Source organism: Lentinula edodes (genome assembly GCF_021015755.1).
Source record: "Lentinula edodes strain Le(Bin) 0899 ss11 chromosome Unknown C8R40scaffold_1, whole genome shotgun sequence".
Lineage (NCBI taxonomy): Eukaryota > Fungi > Basidiomycota > Agaricomycetes > Agaricales > Omphalotaceae > Lentinula > Lentinula edodes.
Window position 1 is genome coordinate 1,799,170 of NW_025764307.1, and position 23,928 is coordinate 1,823,097.

At 46.9% G+C, this 23,928-nt stretch overlaps 9 protein-coding genes across 9 annotated transcripts; 6 read left to right on the top strand and 3 right to left on the bottom strand.

Annotated features, from left to right (window-relative positions):
* Positions 1 to 36: 36 nt before the first annotated feature.
* On the bottom strand, positions 37 to 1,005 carry C8R40DRAFT_1164906 (uncharacterized protein; the record flags this gene model as incomplete). The annotated part of the gene is made up of 4 exons (XM_046230588.1): positions 37 to 342; positions 399 to 487; positions 546 to 786; positions 838 to 1,005. 4 exons carry the CDS (start codon positions 1,003 to 1,005, stop codon positions 37 to 39), a joined length of 804 nt encoding a protein of 267 aa, XP_046092581.1.
* A 210-nt stretch (positions 1,006 to 1,215) lies between these two features.
* On the top strand, positions 1,216 to 3,104 carry C8R40DRAFT_1164907 (serine palmitoyltransferase; the record flags this gene model as incomplete). Its single annotated transcript, XM_046230589.1, has 6 exons — positions 1,216 to 1,470; positions 1,536 to 1,809; positions 1,863 to 2,209; positions 2,266 to 2,373; positions 2,423 to 2,518; positions 2,571 to 3,104. 6 exons carry the CDS (start codon positions 1,216 to 1,218, stop codon positions 3,102 to 3,104), a joined length of 1,614 nt encoding a protein of 537 aa, XP_046092582.1.
* A 682-nt stretch (positions 3,105 to 3,786) lies between these two features.
* Positions 3,787 to 5,154, top strand: C8R40DRAFT_1032586 (chaperonin 10-like protein; the record flags this gene model as incomplete). Its single annotated transcript, XM_046223272.1, has 5 exons — positions 3,787 to 3,934; positions 3,995 to 4,207; positions 4,310 to 4,537; positions 4,605 to 4,795; positions 4,852 to 5,154. 5 exons carry the CDS (start codon positions 3,787 to 3,789, stop codon positions 5,152 to 5,154), a joined length of 1,083 nt encoding a protein of 360 aa, XP_046092583.1.
* Positions 5,155 to 8,821: 3,667 nt separating this feature from the next.
* On the top strand, positions 8,822 to 11,834 carry C8R40DRAFT_1065152 (uncharacterized protein; the record flags this gene model as incomplete). The annotated part of the gene is made up of 2 exons (XM_046225624.1): positions 8,822 to 11,150; positions 11,209 to 11,834. The coding sequence occupies 2 exons, from the start codon at positions 8,822 to 8,824 to the stop codon at positions 11,832 to 11,834; spliced, it is 2,955 nt and encodes a 984-aa protein (XP_046092584.1).
* A 790-nt stretch (positions 11,835 to 12,624) lies between these two features.
* C8R40DRAFT_1078395 (Abscisic acid G-protein coupled receptor-domain-containing protein) lies at positions 12,625 to 14,781 on the bottom strand. The gene is made up of 4 exons (XM_046227013.1): positions 14,591 to 14,781; positions 14,257 to 14,535; positions 13,478 to 14,198; positions 12,625 to 13,429 (listed from the first exon to the last, which is right to left on the bottom strand). The coding sequence occupies exons 1-4, from the start codon at positions 14,632 to 14,634 to the stop codon at positions 12,803 to 12,805; spliced, it is 1,671 nt and encodes a 556-aa protein (XP_046092585.1). The 5' UTR covers positions 14,635 to 14,781; the 3' UTR covers positions 12,625 to 12,802.
* A 406-nt stretch (positions 14,782 to 15,187) lies between these two features.
* Positions 15,188 to 17,848, top strand: C8R40DRAFT_47685 (uncharacterized protein). The gene is made up of 6 exons (XM_046235184.1): positions 15,188 to 16,285; positions 16,346 to 16,717; positions 16,775 to 16,867; positions 16,919 to 17,093; positions 17,148 to 17,539; positions 17,642 to 17,848. Exons 1-6 carry the CDS (start codon positions 15,410 to 15,412, stop codon positions 17,696 to 17,698), a joined length of 1,965 nt encoding a protein of 654 aa, XP_046092586.1. The 5' UTR covers positions 15,188 to 15,409; the 3' UTR covers positions 17,699 to 17,848.
* A 281-nt stretch (positions 17,849 to 18,129) lies between these two features.
* C8R40DRAFT_1157805 (carbohydrate-binding module family 13 protein) lies at positions 18,130 to 18,734 on the top strand (the record flags this gene model as incomplete). Its single annotated transcript, XM_046229663.1, has 4 exons — positions 18,130 to 18,217; positions 18,272 to 18,309; positions 18,362 to 18,555; positions 18,596 to 18,734. 4 exons carry the CDS (start codon positions 18,130 to 18,132, stop codon positions 18,732 to 18,734), a joined length of 459 nt encoding a protein of 152 aa, XP_046092587.1.
* A 1,163-nt stretch (positions 18,735 to 19,897) lies between these two features.
* On the top strand, positions 19,898 to 21,287 carry C8R40DRAFT_1157806 (uncharacterized protein; the record flags this gene model as incomplete). The annotated part of the gene is made up of 5 exons (XM_046229664.1): positions 19,898 to 20,000; positions 20,054 to 20,078; positions 20,132 to 20,240; positions 20,293 to 20,372; positions 20,429 to 21,287. The coding sequence occupies 5 exons, from the start codon at positions 19,898 to 19,900 to the stop codon at positions 21,285 to 21,287; spliced, it is 1,176 nt and encodes a 391-aa protein (XP_046092588.1).
* Positions 21,288 to 21,378: 91 nt separating this feature from the next.
* C8R40DRAFT_1031486 (ubiquitin C-terminal hydrolase L3) lies at positions 21,379 to 22,186 on the bottom strand (the record flags this gene model as incomplete). The annotated part of the gene is made up of 2 exons (XM_046223173.1): positions 21,379 to 21,752; positions 21,811 to 22,186. 2 exons carry the CDS (start codon positions 22,184 to 22,186, stop codon positions 21,379 to 21,381), a joined length of 750 nt encoding a protein of 249 aa, XP_046092589.1.
* Positions 22,187 to 23,928: the final 1,742 nt, after the last annotated feature.

A 23,928-nucleotide genomic window follows, 5' to 3' on the forward strand; every position in this document is an offset into this window, starting at 1 on the left:
TAGATTTCCTGGTTTCATCCACAGTTGATGAGGTCTTTACCACCCGTCATCTTCGACCCAACCTCCCTTGTCCCTCACGGTCCTCGCGCCGGCACTGCCCATCTTCGCTTTCCCTCTGGCCTTCCTTCCTCCCATTTCCTTATAGATCGCACGCATCTCAACCTTTCCTGGCGAAGCAGTAGCTTCATTCTCGAGTTTCCATTTCTCCTCTTTAATCTCACGAGGAGTTTGATACCCCGATGCGAAGTTGGATGAAGGTGTAGAATACCCTGAGCCCCCTCGAGATGAAAAAGAGCCATTGGTGGGAGAACGCTCGGAGGTTGATTTGAGGTAAGTTGTGCGCTGTTTTGGGTGCGCATATCAGTAAGGATCAGATAGAAATGTACACGAAAACTTACCCAATTTTGTTTAGACTCTCTTTTCGTCCATTTTCCTGGCGGTAGACTTTCATCGTGGAAATTTTCTTTGCGATAATGTTGGAACCAAACTAGATCAAGAAAAGAAATAATTAAAAACGTGCGCCTGTCAAAAGTTTGCCAGCATACCGTAATTTATAGTCTGACTTCTATGCCATTTCTTCGAAACTAGAGCGCATTTAGCGAGATCCTTTACGGGTAATTTGGTGAAGATCTTCTGTGAAATTTCTGTTGGCAGAGCTTTAAGCGGATCCGTCTTGGGCGCTGGGGATGATGATATATGCAGAGGTCGTCTGAGAGGTCGAGAAGCAGCTCCGCCTCGAGTGGGTGATGGAGGTCTAGTTCGAGATGGTGTACCAGGCACAGATACCTATGAGTCATTGATTTTGAGCACAACCCTGTATTAAGAGAAAAAACTCACCACATTCACTAGCTCATCGTCTGAGTCGTCACTATTATTATTTTGTGACGGTGGATTATTATTAGCGCCTCGTATAGAGGAAAAGCTGAGGCTGTTCAGCTTTCGTTCGATGAGCTTCGAGTCTGCTGTAGTTTTTGAGCGCAAGACGTCCTGGAGCAAGGTGCTCATGGTGGTAAAAAGACAAAGTCTAATCGGAAAGTTGAATCAATAAATGTTTTCAAGATGAGTCATGACGTCAACTCCGTTCATGTGATAAGAATCTCCGTCGGCTGCCGATATCGGCTCAGAAAAGGCGCTGGACCGGCCTAGACCGTCCCGAGGCTCAGTAAATCATTTTTGGGATCTCGACTCTAGTCGACTCTCTCCACCAAACTCACAATGGCTAGCGCTTCCTCACCATTGGATACAGTGGTACTCACTATTGCCCACTCTCTCTCGGCAGTTGAGCGGACGTTCTATAAGCTACCTGGCTCCGCAATCATCGAACGATACGTCCGGAGCTCCCACCAAAATGACCCAGGACGAACGTTCCTCGAGCTTATTATTTTCTTTCTCGTCGTAAGGACTCTTCTTCAGTCGCGTACACGTGCGGACAGTAATAACGCAAAGAATTTCATCGAGTTTACTGAAAAAGTGAGTGTCGTACCATGCTCTCAAACGAAGCGTAGTGTATTGACATTTGGTTTGCTTTAACCAAGGAAATCGACGAATTAGTAGAAGACTGGGTACCGGAACCTCTTTCGAGGCCTTTGGATGATGTCGAAGCTGCTGAACTCGCTGCTGTACCTGTTGTTGCAGGTCCTAATGGTCCTCATCCTATCCTTGTCAACACTGGAAAGCCAGCCATCAATTTGGCTAGTCTTAATTTCACCGGGTTGGCCAACAATGAACACATCAAGCAGCGCGCCCTCGAGGCTATGAGGAAATATGGCGTTGGCAGTTGCGGTCCTACTGGGTTTTACGGAAATTTCGGTAGGCTGCAATGTCAATTTTCCTCTCAACATAACTGACTCTTCTACCTTTAGACGTGCATATCCAATGCGAAAAGGATATAGCAGAGTTTCTCGACACAGAGAGTGCTATCCTTTACTGGCAAGGCTTTTCCACTATTTCTTCGGTCATTCCAGCGTTCTGCAAGCGAGGCGACATAATTGTCGTTGACCGTGCCGTCACTTTATCTATTCAAAAGGGTATGGAGATATCCCGGTCGACTATTCGCTGGTACGACCACAACGATTTGCATAGCTTGGAAGAGGTTTTGCAAAGCGTAGAGAAAGAAAGGCGCAAACGCAAGGGGCCTTTGACACGCCGCTTCATTATCACTGAAGGGATATTCGAACGTGATGGCACTATGACTGACCTCCCGAAATTGGTAATATTACTCGGTTCGCGTGTTTATCCATCTAGTGCTCATATTCATGTAACTAGATTGAGCTCAAGCAGAAGTACAAATACCGTCTCATTCTTGATGAGTCGTTCTCCTTCGGATCCGTAGGTCGCACAGGTCGCGGATTGACCGAATTATACAATGTGAAGGTGCGTCAGCATTTACTGTACACAGGCTACTTCTAACTTTCGTATTCAGGCTTCTAAAGTTGATATGCTCGTGGGTTCCTGTGCCATTGGACTATGTGCTACCGGTGGTTTCTGTGCTGGATCTAAGAATGTTGTTGAACACCAGGTAACAATACCCTGTTCCTTCGTTTTACATCGTATTCATCATTTCCACCTAGCGTATTAATGCTCCCGCATATGTATTCTCAGCTTCGATGCCCCCGCTATTGGCTGTTAGTGCGTCAGAAGGGATCAATGTTCTGAGAGATACACCATCACTACTCACCCGCCTTCAAGATAACATCCGTGCAGCTCGTGCGCTTCTCGATCAGGTCGAATGTATCTCCATTCCTTCACACCGCGCTTCCCCTATTATTCATATTTACCTACGCAACACCGCATATACGGATAATTTGTTACATCCTTCATCTGCGGCTTCCATGGCTAGCAGTAAACCGTCTAATCCTTCATCTCCTGTGCCAAGGGATGTTCCCGTCTTTGACATCGAGAGGGAGGAGCGGTTATTACAAGAAGTAGTAGAGGAAGCGATGGCTCAAGGGGTGATGATAACTAAAGCCAAGAGGGTTAGGGGTTTGGAAATCACGGAGGCAAGGCCAAGCATTCGCCTCGCAATGTCCAGCGCCTTGTCAAAATCAGATACAGAGAAGGCTGTCCATGTGTTGGTGAAGATTCTGAAGAGAAAATTTAGATAATCGAAGTAGGTTACTTATCTCTCCATTCAGTTTCTATTTTCTATGCTCATGTTAATTATAGTTGCATTAATATATTTATATAGAGGGCGCTTGCATATATCCCTTCAATAATGGACCAATCATTATCAAGGACTTTCTATGTGCAAAAGTTTGTCTGTCTCCCAGTTGAACCTTTTTAGCTGGCCTATGCCTACCTATACGTCGGATTCCATCCTATCCCGTCAGCGATCAGGGAAAGTCCTTGTTCAGTCTCCTTTACTGGTTTGATCCCTTGGATTTCTAGATGTAATTTCGAAGCCTCCATCGACCTCGATGGGGTCAGTTGTACTTCAACATAATTTTGAACTCTGCCGCAAACACGGGAATACTACAATACTGTTCAAAAGCGCTTCCCGTTGTGTGGGACAAAGAGCCAAAGCGGGTAATTTCCCGAAGACAGAACCTATAACCTACTGAGTCTGGAGAAGGAGCGGAGATGCAATAAGATGCAACACCTTTCCAATTCTGGAACATTCAATCTTACTCCGTGATCCTAGTGAGCTGACTTCCCCAAAATCAGGATGTTTCAAGAATCGTTACCAAATAGCGGGACCAATGTGGCACATAAATAATCGTCGTCTTTCAGTTTCGACGGTTACCGCTGGCCCTCATTCCAGTATACTTCACATCCAGACTATACACGATGTCGACTGAGTATATTATCCCCCAAACTCAGATTGCTGCTGTGATAGAAGAAGCCGGAGGTGAACTGAAAATCAAGAAGGATCACCCTGTCAAGAGGCCAGAAGAGCTCGCGCCTGGAGAATGCCTTGTCAAGCTCGAATGTTCTGGTTCGTGTTTTCCTCGCGCTCGTCGTGGATGGGATCTAACAAAGGTGTCTACTACTTCAGGTGCATGCCACAGTGATTTGCATGCTGCACTCGGCGACTGGCCCGTTCCCCCTCGCCTGCCTCTTATCGGAGGACACGAAGGTGTCGGAATCGTCGTTGCGATTGGTAGGAATACCGTTGACTCTCCTGTCAAACTTGGTGACCGCGTTGGAATCAAGTGGATTGCAAACAGCTGCCTGAATTGCGAACAATGTAGAAAAGGAAGAGAGCAGAGTGAGTATCCTAGCTATAGACCTTAGTTGGGTTGCCCATGTTTCTTTCTGTTTCTTTTGCGATCTATACTTTCGACCACTTTTGATACTTACTTTCGAATAGACTGCGCCAAAGCCCTATATAGCGGTTACGCCATCGATGGAACTTTCCAGGAATACGTTGTATCATATGTGAATTACGTCACGCCCATTCCGGAGGGATTCCCTAGCGACGCTGCTGCTTCTGTCCTGTGCGCAGGAGTGACGGTCTACCGCGCTATCAAGAACAGTCAGACAAACCCTGGTGATTGGATCGTCATTCCCGGCGCCGGAGGAGGTTTAGGACATCTAGGTATGCGCTACACATTTTCACACATTTTATCCGTCAAGAATTGTTCCTCAAATTGCTGTAAATCTAGCTGTCCAGTACGCTCGTGTCCGCGGTCTTCGTGTGATCGCTATTGATACTGGTGTTGAGAAGAAAAATTTGTGTCTCAAGCTTGGAGCAGAAAAGTGGATAGATTTCAAGGAAAGTAAAGATACCGTCAAGCAAGTGCTAGATGCTACTGACGGGTTGGGTGCTCATTCGGCCCTTGTCGCTGCTTCTTCTGTGAGTTCTTTTATCATATTCCTGTTACTTCAGTCGTCTAAACTTGGTTTCTTCAGTCCCAAGGATACGAGCAAGCCGTCGAATATCTCCGTCCAGGAGGTGTTCTCATGTGCAACGGGCTTCCCGGTTCTGCAACTTTGTCTGCATCCATATTCTTCACCGTGTTCAAGTCCATTACTATCTGCGGTTCTTATGTCGGCAACAGACAAGACGCTATAGAAGCGATCGATATCGCTGCTAGGGGTCTGGTGAATGTGCATTTTGTGAACAGACCGTTGGCAGACCTGAAAGATGTCTACGATGGGATGATGAATGGTACTATTGCGGGACGAGTAGTACTTGATATGGCAAAACAGTAAAAGAGAAACATAAATTAAGGAATGTAAGGCTATGTGTGCGGAAATTTGCTGTTCTGAAATCTGTAGTTGCTTCGCTAGGTTCAATCAGGTTCAATCAGACAACTTAGCTCCTTTTGAGCGAAAGAATTGTTAAGTACACTATATTGTGATATTAATGGATTCTCGTCGACTGGTGCGAGCTTCAAGTATTCTCTTCTTCTTCTCCTTCCAAGCCCCGTTTCCCTTCTACGGACGCTCTTCCGAGTACTTCCAGAAATCCCAACAGGGTGTCTGTCCAAAAAGGACAGATAATATGAATGTCGAAGTGGATAAATATACAAATGTGGAGGCCCAAAGTCGCTATAAGTAGAGCGTACAAAGGGTCATTGTTGATATAAAGGGTGTTTCGTGTCTGAAAGTATTGATGTGTGAGCAAGGTTGTGAATAAAGGTCGTGGGACATTACTCACAAAAATATGCGAATCATAAGCATGATAGTGAGCTCGTTGTTCATGCGATTACGCATGAGCTGTTCGCGCCGCTACCGCTTTCCTCGTCTGCAGGAAGCGAAGTCGTCTCGATCTGAGTATCCTCCAAAGGGGATGCGGCGAAATAAGAAGCAAGAGCAGTGAAGGCGTCCATTTCTCGAGTTCAAGTGAGGTGTTTGAAGGTGAGCGGAGCGGTGGGTAAGCTCGGAAGGGGTTGGTAGGTCAAATGGGTACCTGATGAAGGTTTCCAAGAATAGCTGAGGGTTTTATACCACTCTCTTTTGCAGAGCGATGTCTCTAATTGTGTTTTAGCGTTGTCGTTTTGGGCTATAGTCGTGCCTTGGAAGACACATAGACAATAAGAAGGATATTAGCTGATATGAGCCGGCTTTCTTCTGCTTTCTTAGGCCTTTTTTGCTTGGTCTTAAACAATAAGGCATCAATTTTGCGCATCGAGGCCAATGGGGAACGGGGCCATAAAACAAAAAGACGGTGCGGAACTTCCGCGGACCATCATCGGCCGATCTAGCCCGATAGCATGCGCTTACTTGCCTTTTTTGAGATAACCTCTTCCTCATAGTGTGTCTTTCACGATAGGCTCGCCTGTTGACTGAGAGCAATCTAAACGAGACAGCCAGCAAAGCGACCTTCGGCTGGAAAGTCGATTAAGGTCATTTTTGACGACAAGATGTAAGGATTGGACTCTTTATTGTTTAATTTTTTTCACTTACTTATGGTGAGTGCGCGCGTATGCTCCTAAACCTTAGACCAGATCTGTTATCTTGAATCGCCAATTTCTCTGACGCAACATCCCAGTTTCTATCATGATTTGACTCAACGCAACTTGAAGGTGTTCTTTGATTACCATAGATTATTTTACTTACCGGATTGTAGGATCCCAGCGACAGCCATACATGCGCCCTTAATTTCCTTCCTGTATGAAAGATTGCTCTAACGAATATAATTAGTCAGTCATGATATTATAGCTCATCACTAACTACCAGGAAGCCTTCAATATGCGTAGCATGCAGATGTATGTCCCATATAACGCTACTTCAGCGTTTGGATGCGGCCTGAGGTTTGGTAATTTTCGAAACGAGTCAGGTTTCTCTTTCGAGTAGAAAAGTACTTGAAAATACACATCTTTTCCCCCTTGTAACTGGTATCAGAGACTAGATACTCGTGCCAATTGACGAGGCCACACTCCGCTGATTTCTCCTGCTTGCACACACCCAATATCCTACGCAGAAATAGAATATCGCAAGAAACCTGAAAAGACGGTTGGACCGTGGTTGTGTTCAGGGAAAAATCTTCAGAAACACGGCAATAATCAACTTCGTATGGGTTAAATTGCCGATCGCGAGTATTACATATGTCGGCCAATAGCGCATCAAAGTCGGGGGAATGGCCTGGAGAAGATGTGATTCGGAGAAGTGCTACGGGGAGCAGAAGCTGTTCGAACTCTAGTAGGCTTCTGCGGGATCCATAATTATTCATAATGAGACGGTGACCAGCTCGTCTCCTACTTCAAGTTATTCGTCCGAGGGAATTTTGGAATCGCCCTCGGATTGGAGAATATGCAGTACTCAAGAAATTATGAAAATTTTGGCTGGTCTTTTGTGTTGAAGCCTTTCGGAAGGCTCAAGGAAGGCTGAAGCTTGGCATTTGACGGCCATTTCGACCGGTGTTTCGATAATAACCTCGGAGACTCATATTTATGTATGCAGTTTTGAACTGTCTCGAACCGGCGACGTCCAGTAAGCCCGTATTCTTCCGTATCGTCCGCGCTGTTGACTGTTGAACTTAGATTAGAGAAAACAGTATGCCAGACTAGAGATGAGCCACCACCAACCTGTGATATATTTAAGCTGACAAACGATTCTGACGACGACGAATCATTGGCATTCTGCTTACCTGGGGTGCAGATTTTGGAGCTTGATAACAACTTGAGCATCATTCAATGCGAGTTGTATCACCCGACGAAGTATGAATATCATATCCGGAATTCCACTGATTGTTTAGTGACTGCCTGGAAAAAGATGCCTGATGATAGTTGATTGCGGCTCCTTATCTATTGATGAGCGCAAGGGAAGGAGTGGAGTGTGATGTGAACCGTGAGTCGAACAACGCGTCGAACATTCTTTTAGACGCGATAGTGTCCTGACCTTCGCTTGTATCATTCTCATGAGACGGTAGGTGTAAGAAAGATGAATCAAATGTATTGCGATTGGATGTCCACATTGCCATGGGAGAGTCAGCAGACCGCATTTACTTCCCGAAGATATTGGGGGGAAATCGCGAAGAAGCGCGACGCCCGACGCGTTGCAACCAACGGATTTGCAGAAGGTTGAATTGGATTGACACTATGCAAGTTTCTAGAAGTATATTGCACGAGGCGAAACGTGGAGGAGCGATGAGCAGGAGCTAAATTAGACCAGATCAATTGCAGTAATACGCATTCCCTCTCCGAACTCCGATGTTCCACACCATATATCCGGCGGGACGGCGACAAATGAAACCGTCTCTGGGTCGTGTCGACGGTCATGATGACCGTAGTCAGAAGACACTTTCACCTCTTCATGCTACTAGCTAGAGGCCGAAATGTACAATGGGTCGGTTCGGGAACTGCGCCAATTTAGCTTCAGAAAAGGATCATATACATGATATTTATAATTTCATGATTTGATTCCGTCTGTAAAATTGCCCGGTGCCGATGTGAAGCCGTTCGCACGTAGAGAGAGACTGTAGCCATTCTGCATGGAGTTCCACTGTAGCAGAGACTTGAGGAGAGATAAAATTGAGACCCAAATATCCATGTCAGTACATAGCCAGGTCCTTGCGGCAGTAAGTGAATTATCAGAGTAAGTAGTAGGCGTTGTTACGCCGAGCACGTGTCTTTTGATAAAACCCAATTGATGCAACAGATTATTTGCTCGCTGTTGCATCGTCAAGCTCCCATCCGAAACGTCCATACCAGCGGCGAGATATTGTATCTGCTGCTGGCTCCTGCTTTCATTTTCTTGTTCATTTCTTCATTTCTAAAAGCTGTTCGTACGTTATTTAGTCGAAATTTGTCATACATTGGAAGTTATTCACCGATTGTATTTTGCTGCGCGTCTTTCATTCTTCCTACTCGATACGCTGGTCCACCAACAGGTTGTTATAGACGACGCAAACCCCAGCTAGTCGTCTTACAGGTCGATGGCCGTGCTTGCACCTTCGGATTGGCAATATTTACCTAGAGACAGCCACGCAATGGACTTACCTTCCAACAACTCCAGACAGCAACGGTCGTCGCCTGCTAACGACGGCACTTCGCCTTCCCCTACAACAGCACCACCCCACGGTAGCCATCCTCAGTTTCAGCAGATGAATCATCAGCAATCACAACAGCCACCACAACAGCCTTATCCTTATCCGGTCCAGCAGCAACCGCAGGGAAGCTGGACTCCTTCCATATCTGCTCAGCCATTCTATCCTTCTTTCTATCAAAACCACCAACAATCGCCTCAGGGTTATCCACAACTACCACAACAAGCTCCTTATTTCGACCCGGCAAATGCGCAGTTGGCTCAATGGGCCTATCAGCAGATGATGTTCAACGCCCAACAAGGCTTTATCCCTCCACAGCAAACTCGTTCATCTTCAGGAAGAAGTGGTTCAGGTCCTTCGCCTGATTACTTTGCTCAAAATCAGATGAATCCCATGTTTAACCCGTTCCCGAGCGGAACACCACCGCCACCTCACCCCAACCGAACTGCTTCCGTTGATCAGCAACAACAGCAACAACAACAGAACGGACAATATCCTGGCTTTCATCCATATCGGAGGCCTGTTCGTCAAGGATCATCTCAAAGTCATCCACATGCAGTTGACGGTGATTGGCGGCCCGCCAACATGCCAATTCCTCCTTATGCACGTCCAGATGCGTCAGGTTCGAGTTCCTCTGTGAACTCAACCAATAGTCAGCGTCAACGCACGAACAGCAATCAGAGCGGAAACAGTGGGCAAAATACTCCCCCTGGAGGGAGCATACGTAGTAGAAATGGTTCGCCAGCTGCCGCGGGTAATCAACAACCCGTGTCTCCTGCTACTGCTGCTAGATCATCGCCTTCCGGTTCTACTTCATCGACGAGCTCCGCTACGCCTGCCGCACCAAAGCTTCCCCATAATCGGAATTTGTCATCCTCTAGTGCAGGCTCGTCTACAGCGTCCAGTCGGCCTAGTGGATTAGCGCCGTCGATCACATCTCCTCCGATGTCCACAACCTCCTCTACACCTCCTTCTTCGGCCTCCTCCTCCACAAATCTCCGTCCTGCTAGACCATCGCCATTGTCACAGGGTACTTTCACTGCGTCCGAAAAACGAATGTCTCGCGATGACAGTGATCTTGCTGCTATGTTAGAGTCTACACCTAGTGCTGCGATGATTCGGAGTGGTGGTCTTAAGGGACGACTACGTCGTGCTCTCACTTTCAATGCACAACAACAAGCGTTGAAGGAGGAGGAGGATGACGATGACGCTTCCATCAAAGCTTCTGCCCTCGGCTCGTCTTCTTCAAAACTCAAACCAAAAAGTGCACACTCCATCAACACAGTTGTTGGTCAATCCAACCCTGGAGGTGGAGTACCTAGTCCCGACATTGATGATGCTGAATCAACCGCTACTGTGCAGACAAAGAAGAAGAGTCGTGCTGCGTCGTTGTTTAACTCGCGCCTGAACGCTAGCACGGACAACATCTCGCTGTCAAGTACAGTTAGTAGTGCCAGCGTGATGATACGGAAATTAGGAAGCATGGGTAAGCTTGCTCGACGGAACTCTCTAGCGGGGATCACGTCTTTATTCAAGGACAAGGAAAAGAAAAACAAGGAGAAGGAGAAAGAAGAAGGCGAATCTGCGGATAAGAAGGGCAAGAAAAAGAAGAGCGCAAAGGCTGAAGCCAGCGAAGCTAGTGTCTCTCACGTCACCGCCGAACTGGATCGCAGCGCTGGTGACTGGGGTGGGCCCGAGATGAACGGGTTAAGTCCAGCTGCGAAGTTGGCTCGGCAGCATACGCTTAAGAGTAACGCCGAAGCAGCTGCGAAGGCCAAGGCTCAGCAGGAGGCAGCAGTAGCAGCAGCAGCAGCGGCAGCGGTCAGTAGTACCCAGCCGAACGGGTATGGATCCGGAGCCGGAGTGCCTACGTGGGAGAAGAATACACATACGAGGCAAGGATCAGTCTCTCCTGTTAAAGGCGGCGGTGGGTTCAGGATAAATGAGGACGGGACAAGAGTGTTGGTGGAAGATGATGATGAGGATAGGAGTGATGACGGGCATTATGGCGTCCCTACACAAAGTACTGGCGAGTACAATCCAGAGGGCTGGGATGATGATGAGGATTGGGATGGAGAGGACGATGAGGATGTGACGATACGCATGGGGATTGGGCGGGTTAGTCTGGATAACGAGTACGAAGAACCGGACCCTTGGGCGACTGATATCCGGAGGAGTGTAGAACGAACACGAGTGCCAGCGAAAGGCATACTGAAGCGTATGCGTCTTTCATTATCTTCATTGATTTTCCAATTAATTTCTGTCGCAATACTTAGATGCTGCCACTTATGATCAGAAATCTTATATGACCGAGAACGTCACAGCCAACAGACTGCGATCCAATTCGTATAATTCTCATACTCATCAGGCAGAACTCGGTCCATTAGCACGGATACCTTCGCCAGATCCCGATCATATCGATGGTCTTCACAGGCATGGGTCACATTCGTCAGGGCATGGCTCAAACTCTACCGTTACTGCCGCACCTACCATTCCTCCTCTTTCCTTTGAACCGTCGGCTCCTTCACCAATACGAGCGACTAATTTTGACTCACCCAGAGACTCCATTGACTCGACATCAACCGTCTCGCACGTCCCACACGCTCCCGAAAAATCGTCGCTACTGTTCAGTCACTCCAACTCTTCCGCTCCGGCCTTATCAACCATCAGTTCAAAGGCGCCTACATTAACCCATCGGTCAGCAACTACACCTAGCAAGCGGCTTGCTTTTGCGAATAACTTATCGGTGTATGACACGTTTCCTTCTTCTGTCTATGACAGACGAAGTGAACCGGCTACCTGGAGTCGGCTAACGCCAGCACTGGCGCAGAGAATAAAGGAGGAATTGAATTCGTACAAGATGGAGGAAATGGAGGTTCACGCTGCCAGTCGAATTCAGTGAGCTCTTTCGCAGTTCTTTCTCGTCGTTCATATCCTGACTGTCGCCTCACAGTACGCAATTTTTCGTTTGACCTGTTCTTCTACGTGTCCAATATCTGCCTCTTCAGCCAAAAGTTATCGTCCGACACGGCCGTTATCAGCCGTTATCCTCATAATTTTCCTTTCTGATCTGATCTACGACGTTGCGACGAACTAGTACATTCTTTGTCATGATTCCACTCACTTCTCGGAGCTCATCGCATCGCATAATATCCTCGCCCCATCTTCACATCTTTCTTTTCGTTGTCAAGTTCAGAATTATATGACATATACCCACACACGTGTAATGATGTTATTGCGCATATCCTGGCCTGTCTGCCTGTTGGTGGTTGCTCCAAGCGAAGAGCGTAGATCAATCCAATCCTAATCCTGTTTATCTCTTTCATTGTTGTCAATTTGATCCTCTCGCTTTCTAAATACTTTCTTCTGAGCCACTTCTGCTTTCGCGGTCAATTTCTTTTTCTGCCTTTCTTTTCTGCCCCTTCTCGCTCCAATCTGTTCCCTCTCGTCTCATCGTCTCCATTTTTGTGTGTGACGCTGGTCGTGTCATTAACTTACCCATCATAACTCATCATACATATCTCATATGTTCACTCATTTGCAAAAAAGGCTCGGAATGGACTTAGACAATCACTCATTCAATGCAACTCTCACTCAATCCATTTACTCAGGTAATACGTATTTATGCAACCAAAGGCATTGTCATTCATTACTTTTCATTCTCTGTTCTTGCCATACTATCACCTAAAACAAGATTGTATCGAAGACGTCGTCGAATAAGCCAGTTTGGCGTAAACCTGGGTGATCCCGGTCCCACAATACTGTTGTGCTCAGGTCAAGAATCGCATCGGATCCCATGAGAAAGTAATGCTTGCAACCAGCTCATTCTGGCTACTATACTCATACAAACATAATAAACGAATTGCTATTTTATGGATCCCACTCCGCACCAATCTTGTTTCCCATCCATCTGACTAGAATGCTCAGTGTCGCAGCCAAAAGGAATGCCCCATCAAAGAGGGAGCCAAATACCTCGAACGGAGGAATGGTGGTGAATAGATTAGTCGATTGCTCTGTGGCTATATCGGACTCAAACGCTAATTCTGGAATCGAAGATGATGATACCGCTGGAGGCGGAAAGGAAGCTCGCAGCTGAACAATAGTCGAGAGGAGGTATATACCCATTAGTTGCGCCAAGAGCACCAACATCACACTAGCGCCCAAGTTGCGCCTAAGTTTGAGCTTGGTCATTCGAGAGAGAATTCTGGATACTCCGCGCAATACCATTCGGATGGATATAATGACGACTAGGCCTACGAAGAGTAGACTGATCTGTCGTGCTATGACTTTGATCTTTTCTTGTGTCTCCCCCAAGTCGGCGGGTGTTTGACCATTGTCAGACCCCGACAAGAGGTCGTGATTGTGACCCCCGAAATGGCGCCGATGGATAAAGGAGAGAAGGTCCGCGAGAAGTTTGCTTATGAGATCCGGATAATTTGTGGATGGTGATAAGGATGAAGCGAAAAAATTCTGATAAATGAGGACCTTGACGATCGTCTGAAGGGCTGTGTAAGAACTAATAGGGGAATGGAATAGAGGATGTACCCATATGATCCTCGCTATCCAATATATCGCCATACACAACCTGACGACCCCGTACATGCGGCCCCATATTGTCCTCTGGAACAATTCGTCTTGCTTCCTTCTCTTCAGGTCACTCAGATTGTGATCCATTTGTTCATAGAGCATCTGTAGCCCCGCCACCTCAGCTTCATCGTCATTGCCACGTAAATTCGGGACGATTCTGGAATACCATGATGCACCAGCACTGGTAGGCGCACCACCATTCGAGGAGGAAGTCGCATTGCGCTTTGCTTCAAGCTGGTGTTTACGCGTCGTTAAATCATCCTTGACTCGTTCTAGTGCACGTTCAGTCTGTTCGATGTCTCGTTCACTGGGTACGCCACTACCGTGGGTAGAAGAGGAAGAGATACATGAGGGAAAGAATGTCCATGAACTACTGACAGCTCCAAAGCCAGAGAGTAGGCCCAAAATGATGGTTCCTACGACAAGCAGCCGGGCTAACGAGGATGTAATAAGGTCGATTTTGGAATCATTGCGGAGGGCGTGGGGTAGGGGTATACGCGAGATTGCAAATAGGCTCAGGGTGACTGGAATGAGGGAAATGAAGATACGAATGTATGGAAGTCTGCGACTGGTTTTATGGGAATCGGTGGCTATAAAAATACTGAGAAGTAGCGGACCAAGGACGAGAATGGTTGAAAGCAAAATGAATAGTGAGAATTTCCAGTGAAGAAGACGAGTCCTGGAAAGTTTGAACATATTTTAACACTTAACGGTGTTTAATTAAAGCTCAAGCTCACGTTGGATCGAATAAGCCAAGTCCCTGACACATGAGCAACACGAAAAGGATGCAGCTTTCCGAAAAACAGCCAGCAAATACGGTCCGCGATATCTTCGAGTGCATTGTAGTAGACTGTGAATAGCCTGTATCAGTTGCGCGACCGCTGTTGGATTTGGCATGTGTAGGAAGAACGTCGAGTTCTACATCGTCATGTTCATCTGAAGGCGTGGAGATGTTCTGCAAGTCGGAATATAGTCTATTCAGCACGAAGCTGCGACAAGAGAGGAAAAGTGCAGCTCTGACATCAAATTGAGCAAATGATGTGCGGTTCTTGCCAATATCCTTCCACTGACCGGAACAGAACCAATACAAGACTTTCGAGGAGTATAGACATCATTCAATCGAAGGTATGGAAATGAGCCTTGATATTTGAGTCAGCAAAAAATAGAGACAGACACAGCTGGGTTCATACTGAGTCGAAAAGGCGTCGAAGTTAGCTGCAGATCGTCATGGTACTGAGTCAGAGTAATGCAGAACAGTGATGAGTCAATTAGACAGTCACATGATTACATAAGGTAGCACGATGCGATCTGCTTGAATTGCGTCTTGAGAACGAACTACTACGACAGTCTATATGCGCTCTTCTCTGCTTCCCTCATCCCTTAGAACACGAAAGGTATCATTTCAGCACACCGGGGATCCACATCTCGATGTTATACATGAAGTAGAAGAACGAGGCGGAGATTCAAACGGATTCGAACAAACCGTACTTCAAGATGTTTACTCAAGCTCTCCAACACTTTCGTCTGACATTGACTTCTGCAACTCTGATCTGCCTCTTTCTCAATCTTCTGCTACGTCTGTCTCTGATATTCTTCGTGATGAGGTCTTGAAGGATTCTAGCTCTTCAACAATTGAGGCGCAGTTCGCTCAAGATCTTCACGGTCGATTGGCGAAACTCTCCGGTGGTAGCGAAACTGTCTACACCTCTTCGATTCCTCCATCAAGTCGAACCCAATCATCAACCACTTCAAGTACGTTGTCGATGCACCGGACGGACTCGATTATCCAGTTTCGATATAAACGGACAAAGAGCGATAGTTTCTCCTTAACCTTCAGGTGTGCCATCTCTGTTCATCATATACTCTAATTTTAGATCTCTTGATAGATCAATGAAACCGCTTTCCGTTGAAAATCAAAGTACTCCATCCCCCTTAACAAGGAAACGCCCTCGTCCATCCGCGTCATTTCACGTTCATTCCCCTTACTTGATTGCTAACTCTGCCAACCATAAGAAGCGTCGTCTTCTTCGACACGCTACGATTGCTGATCCGAACAGATACGCAACCCGTACAGCGTCTTTCAGACGTGCTCTTTCGCTGAGATCTCAAGCGCCGGACATTCAAGAAAAAGCCCATCTTACTGTCATCCCGACGCCTGCCTCGCTGAATGCGGGGACCAGTAGTCTTTGTTCGACTCTGGATTTGGAACCCTCGCCAGGTTGGATCCCTACTGTTCCTTGTAGTCCCGAGCCTGAACAACCAGCACATACTACTCCTCTCCGGCGCGCTCAAAACTACCGCGACCCACTTTTCGACCCAGATGTTATTTCTCCTATCGCGAAAGACGCTCAAAAGGCGTACGACGTTTCCAAGAAGCAGGCTCGTATCCTTTCTTCCAAAGTTCCAATCATTGCTCCGCCACCTAATCATGTATATTCCCCGCCGTTGAGCGAAGCGTCACAAGCGAAGTTGAGACTTATACGGTTTCGAGAACGCGAACAAATGATGAGGGACACCGATTTCGATATGATGCACAAGACAGCTGACGTCTTGGCTCCTTCTACCCCATCAACGTTAGCAGCGGAAATGAGATCTGTTGTCGTGAATGAAGGGCATAGTGAGGATGTTGAGATGCATCTTGAAGAACTTGACGATGAGACTGATCAGCTGCAAGCAGAGGATTCCAAAGTTAGCCGTAGAACCAGTTATAAGAGATGCGCAGGAATTCATGGGTCAGGAACGAGGATGATCCAATGGATTTTGGAGGTTTGTCTCGACAGAACCCGTCCTTTCCCGGCGTTTATGTTCATTTGGATTTCGATCTAGGCGCTACCTTCTACTTCATCCTCAGGCTCAGAAAATAACTCGAACTCATCGTCCTCTTCCTGTTCTGGAACAAGCTCGTCGAGTTCCAGTCACTCTCTTGATCCTTCTAATGCAGCTTCACACAGCGAAAGGCTTTCTGATCTCTGTGAACAGCTGCTCAATTCTCCCGAGACTAGATTCCATGCAGCTTATCTTTTCATGAGGTTCTTCCATCTGATATTTGAAGCAGCATATGAGTCGGATTCGGAAGAGAATGAACATGTTGGCGAGACGGCGCTCGAGGAATTTGCGCGCAGATTTGCCTTGGATGTTGATGGGTCTGAGCTTGTGACTTGGGACGTTGCAGTTGGATGTTTAGCTCTGAGCGTCAAGGTAAGTTTGTGTATTTAGCCCGACGAGAAATTTACAAATGTTTTGTCAATGTCATAGATACACAGAGATTTTCTTCCGCCTCTTTATCCGATATTCTCGTCAGATTACGAGGAACTTGCCCCTCATGAAATGGGATATGGGGATCTTGAGGTGGGCACAGACTTTTTTTTCGAGGTTCCTTTCTAATTTCATTAATACAAGGCCGCTCAAAGAGACATACTCCTGGCCCTATCATACAATTTAGGAAGCACCCCTCAAGCTGTCCTTGATGACTTATGGATCGCATTGCCCTCTTTGAGAGAGCTCCTCGATTTCAATGAAGGTTGGAGCTCGGTCTTACAAGAAACTTGGCTTATCCTTTTCGAGGTCGTTTGTGGTCAGTCAGTAATCATCAACTTGGTCAGGATGGTCTAAACTTTTTCTTTTGCAGAGCCAGATATCATGAACTTTTCGCTATCGCTTCTTACTGCAGCTGCCGTTATTGAAGGCCTCGAATCCGCGCTTATCCGTCAGTATCAGACCCGAGACCCTTGGTATGAACTTTTCCGATGCAGGAGGCTATCGGCGGTGAAGAAGCAAAAAGCAGAAGCAGAAGGAAGCTATCTCGAATTCGTAAGATCAAGGGTTCCTTTGCGACGATCCTCTCCATCATCGTCATCGTCATCGTCCAGCCATGATACCAAAGCCACTCACAACATGCCATATGTCAATCGTGGTGGAGATGAATTTGCGCTCCGTAAAGCGAAGGAACGTGTACGCAAGGCGAAGATCGAATCCGAAGGGGTTATGTTGGATATTCAAGCGGCTTTGGGGATCGCAGACGTAAGTTATCACCAGGTTTCTCTTTGTTCTTGACATACTTCCGGATAGTTTCTCATTACATCTGTCTCAAATGACGCTATGCTTATCATTTTCATCGCGTAGGAACAATTGGAAGCATGTAGAAAGTGGATTGCGCCGTTTGTTGGCGATCGATGGTGATAGATTGGTGTGATTTGCGCGTTTCTGCGGACGCTTTGCATGCTTATATGTATCTTTCATTTCGTCAAATGCTGTTGTCTCTATTGTCCTGCACTCTTTGTTGTACCCTTTGTATTCTGATCATCCACTCATGAACGTTTGAACATTCGAGTTATTATTATTTGCTGAGTCAGCTACAAGGAAGTTGCCAAGCTCTGGTCTTCGAAGTCGCCTAGATCTTCTTCGTGAGGTGCTCTTGAGTGCTTTCTCGGCTAGAGCTGCTTCAAGTTTCCACTTGGTGCCCCAAATCTGATTGACTGACAAGATTTAACCTCGATCTAATGACTCCGAGCAGACCCCAAAATGACGTCGAATGTACGACCATGGTATAAAATCTCTCTATCGTTCCATTTCTCCTTCAAACCTCGACCATCCCACCACAAAACACCATAATGTCTATCCAATCAGGAAACACCTATAAAATCTACAACGGCAAATCCGGCACCATCCTTGATCTCTCTGGCACTGACGGAAGGACCAGTATGTATTCCCCATATGCATTACACATGATCCTGTTAATTTTTGCGCTCATAGTTTCTGGCTTCTCCGACAACGGCGGTGACAATCAGAAGGTATACTTTTTTGTTTTTTGTTCCCGACGTGGGCTCACAATATCTCACTCAGTGGCAACTCGAACAAGGTCAAGGCGGTCACTGGACCTTCCGTAGCGCCGCTTCTGGTCAGTACCTCGGCGTCGGGGGACCCTTCGAGGATGGCACGCCTCTTGTCAGCGTCGATGAGCCCGTCAGATGGGATATTTATCCTGATGACGAAGACTCCAGCGTTTTCCGGTTAGCTTTCTCTTTCCTTCACGTCGTGTTAGTGCTTGATTCTAATCCGTCACTTTTCTTTTTGCAGAATTTACGTTCCAGGTGCCCCAACTGCGTTGAACATCGATCTGTCTGACCATGGCAATCCCACACCCGGAACGATCGTAACTTTGTGGGGAAAGTGGGAGGGCAAGAATCAGACCTGGAGGTTTGAGCAGGTGTACTAAATACTGTATGTGTTCCGATTTCGGCTTGGACTAATCGATAATCTTTCTGACCCAAAACTTATGTATTAGCAGAAGTACCAAGGAATATATACGCGACAGACACATAACTTTGTACATCATGTAGTAACGCAAATTGTCATTCGTCATACGGATTGCAGTTCTGGCCGATTCGATTCCTGAACCGAGCTACTCCTGGCGGGCCATAAATTATAGGTAGGGATCGCTTGTCGTAATCGAGTCCATCTATCTGCAGAATGGTACGTCGTCAATCTGCCAGTCACGTAGCCGAAGCATGCTTCATGCAGAGTTGGATCAATCGCTCCTGCTAATAGTCCGTCCACTCAAGCGATGATCATTCTTCGATGCAACGATAGAAACCACCAGTCCTGCCGTTTCAAATAAATCTGAAGGAAGATTTTCTTCAAATATCAGACTGCGATATAGAGTCAGTACATCATAGTATAACAATCCATAAGAGATAAAAAAAAGATATGTGGATTTCACTAAAAATCTGGGCAACCTCTTGTTTCATTGTGATAGGAAGTCCTCCAATTGCTTGGGTGACAACACATTGAACAGGAAGGTTCAATGCTCGTTTGGCCCAGTTTCTTTGAAAATTGGATCTTCCGAGAACCTCTGCTCATAATTATATATCTGTGACATCTGAGCTTTAGTTAGCATGCATAGTGAGATATGTCTAAGAACCTTGATGTTGACCGACCTTGTTGTAGCGAGAAGTCCTTTTTCTTCAATCCTAAAAAAACGTCGGATTCACTTACGAGAGGTTCGAAATTTGCATGTCTAATGGCAGATTGAAGAGCAGTTTCTAGTTCTGCAGAAGAACCATAGCTGGAAGGTTTTTCTGAAATATTTGCATGATCATGGGGTGTCTTCTGGCAGCGCAGAGTTGAAGGTCTTCTGGATATCTTTCGGATCGTTAGTATCATCATCCTGGAGGGAAGGAAAGATATGAGAAGCATTATGTTCGTGAGCGGACATGGTGGTAACAGTACAGAAGTTTTTATTCGGGGGTCCAGAAAGTAAGTACTGAAAAGGAAATATATGTAGCAAATCTCTAAGTTTAACGCCAGCGCCCGCTGGCATTTTAATTCTGTTTTCAGATTCTGTACCTGTCCTGTACTTCCATCTTCCCGGTCTCAGCAATGTCACGTCAAGATAAAGCCACAACAGAAAGGAATGCAAAAACTCTCAGAGAGCTCGTCAAAATCCCAGAAAACAAGCTGTGTGCAGATTGCAAGCGTAATGGCAAGTTTTTGTCGTCGTAATTCACAAACATCAGTCTGATACTTCATTTATAGATGCACGTTGGGCTTCATGGAATATGTGAGCCACCGCCAGCCTTGGAATTGCGCTCTCTCCTCTGATTATGTTCATAGAGGTGTCTTTGTCTGTATCCGGTGTTCAGGAATCCACCGTTCGATGGGAACCCACATCAGCAAAGTGAAATCGGTCGACCTCGATGTTTGGACTCCTGAGCAAATGCAGGTACGACTGTTACTGACCTTTACAAGTGAAGCATACTTAACTAGGGTTCTAGTCTGTTCAGAAGTGGGGGAATCGCCTGGCGAATCTTTATTGGGAAGCTCATCTTAAACAAGGGCACATTCCACCAGATCAGTGCGTATCCTAGTCTATCTACTCTATATGAGTATCTAGGTTGATCTTCACTTCAGCAAAATGGATTCATTTATACGCTCGAAATACGAATCACGCCGATGGGCACTGGATGGTCCCCCTCCCTCTGACCCTTCCGTACTTGAAAACGGTACACCGTCCAAGCCGGCAGCACCCTCGGCACCTGGAACTCCTGTACAACAGGCTCCGGCGCCTTCACAGGCTACCCATACTCCAACGAATAGTATCTCTGCTCCACGTTCTACCACGTCCACGAGGCATCAATTACTATCTACCGGCCTCGTGAACCGGCCTGTAGGTCCCGTACCCACACCCTCGCCTCCAGCTACAGCCGCCCCTACTGTCACTGCTCCCGCTCCAGCTCCTCAGAATGATTTGTTCTCTCTCGATTTCCATGCACCTCCAACTCGAACTAATACCACAACGGATAACTCCACACCCGAGCAGAGAAAAGATGTCAAGCAAGATATCCTGTCCCTATTTTCAGCTGCTCCTCCTCAATCATCATCTGCTATGAACTCTGGATTTGGTCAATTATCTGGGGTCCCAGCGCAGGCAGTTTCTCCTTGGGGCGCCGCTCCGGTTGCGGCCCAGGCTCCTGTGACGAGCATGATGGGCTCAAATGGAACCGGAATGTGGGGGACGAGTTCAGGATGGGCCAATGCTCCTGCAGTGCCTGCACAGTCGAACGTTTGGGGTGCTTCTGCTGCTCCAGCCGTCCCTCAGCAGCAGTTTAATCTATATGCAAGCAGTAACGATATCTGGGGAAGTTCATCTACGGTCGCGCCTGTTGCAACTGGGGGAAGTCAGGATCTGTTTGGCTCATTCTCGACGGCTGGTGCTCCAGTGCCCAAAAAGGACGATGCGTTTGGAGATATTTGGGGAGGGTTCAAGTAGGGATAATCGGATAGTACCATCGGACAGTATGATTCTTGATGTCATTGACATGGCTTTATATACGTTACATTGCTGGATGTTCTTTTTCTCATCATGTTTTGACCAGCGCCATCAAGCTAAAGCCGATGCTCCGACCTTGCTCTCTCTCAATGAAAGCCTTGATCAAGTTTCGGCCAGCCTCAGTGAGGAGATCCTCTCCTTCCTTTAGAGTCACATCTGTCTTCAATGGCCCTTGCTTCATCCCGTCCATTTCGTACACGTCACCGTTTCCTGTGTTAGAGGTAACAAAGGCAACATAATGATGTTCAACGTCATCTTTGGGGTCTGGGGCTGCAGTATGACCTGATTTGCCTGCATGAGCGTGCGCGTATTCTACCTTTTCGGATGCCTCTAACGCGAGTGCACGCTCGGTGGGATCAAGAGGTACGCATATCTTCAGTAGGTTTGATATCGTCGAATCAGGTTCTGTGGTCGAATATACCGTCATATAATTTGAAACGTAGTTCCCTCGTCGTTTACTCACTGAGATACTGCCTCGCTGGCCCATTGCAAATGCAGTGCAACAAACCATACAGCCCACATGCATTGCCAATCGTTTGCTCGAACCAAATCACAGGTTCATCTTCACCTTTACCAGTATACGCGTTCGGTCGAGTCTTTTTGTCCTCTTCCAAGACTTTGTCGTAGTCCTCCATAGCAGGGAAGATCAAAACCAGACCGAACACTGGACGTGGGACTAATGATAAAAGATCGGGATCGTTCAAAGAGTAGACGTCCTGGAACGAGAGGGAGGAGGAGACTCCCAGTGTATGGATGAGTTCCGTGAAGACCTCCGGATTGGATTCAAGAGGAATGTAGTGTTTACGTCTACCATAATTTCCTGATTGTGAGGTGGACATTTAAGTGAGCGGAATTTTATCTTTCTGTATTTGAGAGAACAGAGTCAAGGCGAAGGTGACGCGTTCTGAATTTTAGACGCCGGCGTATATACTTACGGCGGCTACAGCTGCGCCGTTTTCCTATTCTACAACATTCTTGCCCATCCGTGCGCGGGGACTCCCAGATATCGTTAAGATTCAGCAAACTCATTTCTATGGCGAGGAAACCACTCTGCTGACATTGTTCGGCTTCAATGTTTTATCCAGGAGCAAAATAATCCGCTGAACTAAAATCTGCTCTCAGCTGATGGCGATAGCTTCAGACTATCACCACGGTGTATCTGGTACGATTTCGCGATCCTATTAGAGGGAGGAAGTACCGGCCCTCTCTGAAGCTGCGATTGAGCTCGATCTGCATGCACCCATTGGGGATACGCTACGTTCTGGTTCTGCTCTTCTGCTCTAATCAGATCTACGTCTCGTTCTCTCTATCAATCATCCTGGTCTCAGGCGTGTTCTTATTCGGTCTTCCAATGAAGATGCTAGAGGATATGAGAAGCCATTGGTGACGCTTGTCTGCTTTAGAGGAGCTCAATTTTTTTGTAGAGCCTCACAACGTTGATCACACAATCAGACGCAATCAGATCTCGTACTAGTAGACCTCAAGAGCTTCGAAATGAGTACTACATTCGACGAAACCTCGATAACACTCTTCAACTCGTCGTCTGCGCGAGTGGTTCCAAACTCAACGTGACTGGGACCCTTGATGTACAATAACTTGCCAAAGAAGATCATTGGATTGTGTACCAGCTTCCTCGACTAGTCTTTTTCAAATATGTACGTGTCCTCACCCTCAACTTCTGATACTGTTCGCTTCCAGCCTGATCATGTCCTCGGTACATTTCACCTCATTACTGAAGTCGACGCTGAGGTCGTCCCGAAACCAAAACCCATTCAAAAGTCGTGGCCGAGGGTACTGCGTATGAAACGCACGGACCCCTTATTCTTGACTTTGCGTTCTCTTTCGGCGAACTCGATAAACGAGCGTTCGAGCGATTTCCGGAGTATCGAGAACTTAGCCAAAAATCTCCTCAACCTGATCATAACTATGTTTGAGCTGGCGTCAGAGGCTTCGTCGCCTGGGGCATGTTCAGGATACTTTAATTGAATAAAGGAGGGCGGCAGGACCGTGATCTCTGGGTTTCCTTCATGACAGCAAATTGTCAGAGGCGGGAGGGAAAAAATGCTGAACTGACTTGGTGTCGTCAACGGCAGACTTGCCAGCTCCAGAGTTCCGACCACTCCACCTTGATTGTTGTAAAAGCAACGGCCGTCGAAGGTTAGAAGAGTGCGGCTCATTGCGTGAATTGCGTATATAATTTGAGGTTTTCATTCACCGTCGAGACAACTGGCCAAATCTGCCTTGCCACATCCCTGCCACATCCTGGCCAAGGCTGGTCATCAGTTCAATTGTTTTTCCGACCCGCCCTCGGTTAAATAAGTTGCTGTAATAAAAGCCACTCATCTTGTTAGCTTGTTGTAACCTTTCTCAATCATTTTTTACTCTTCCAATATCGAGTACGCTAAGAGGTGTGTCGCCGTATTCATATTCTGGTGAAGTGGGGAATTTGTTGATGTTTACTTTCACTGCAGCCTGGTCATGTCCCGGTCCGCGACAGTACATTTCGCCTCCTCACCAGAACTCGATCCTCCGGTCACCCCAAAGCGAAAGCCCATACGAAGGCCTCGTGCCAAAGCACCAG

Coding starts and splice junctions, on each gene's coding strand:
- C8R40DRAFT_1078395 (XM_046227013.1), bottom strand. CDS start 14,634: ATGATGTCTATACTCCTCGAAAGTCTTGTATTGGTTCTGTTCCG. Junction 14,199..14,256: donor CTTGGCTTATTCGATCCAAC/GTGAGCTTGAGC, acceptor CAAACTTTCCAG/GACTCGTCTTCTTCACTGGA. Junction 13,430..13,477: donor GGATAGCGAGGATCATATGG/GTACATCCTCTA, acceptor ACAGCCCTTCAG/ACGATCGTCAAGGTCCTCAT.
- C8R40DRAFT_47685 (XM_046235184.1), top strand. CDS start 15,410: ATGAAACCGCTTTCCGTTGAAAATCAAAGTACTCCATCCCCCTTAACA. Junction 16,286..16,345: donor TGATCCAATGGATTTTGGAG/GTTTGTCTCGAC, acceptor ATTTCGATCTAG/GCGCTACCTTCTACTTCATC. Junction 17,094..17,147: donor CCTTTTCGAGGTCGTTTGTG/GTCAGTCAGTAA, acceptor TTTCTTTTGCAG/AGCCAGATATCATGAACTTT.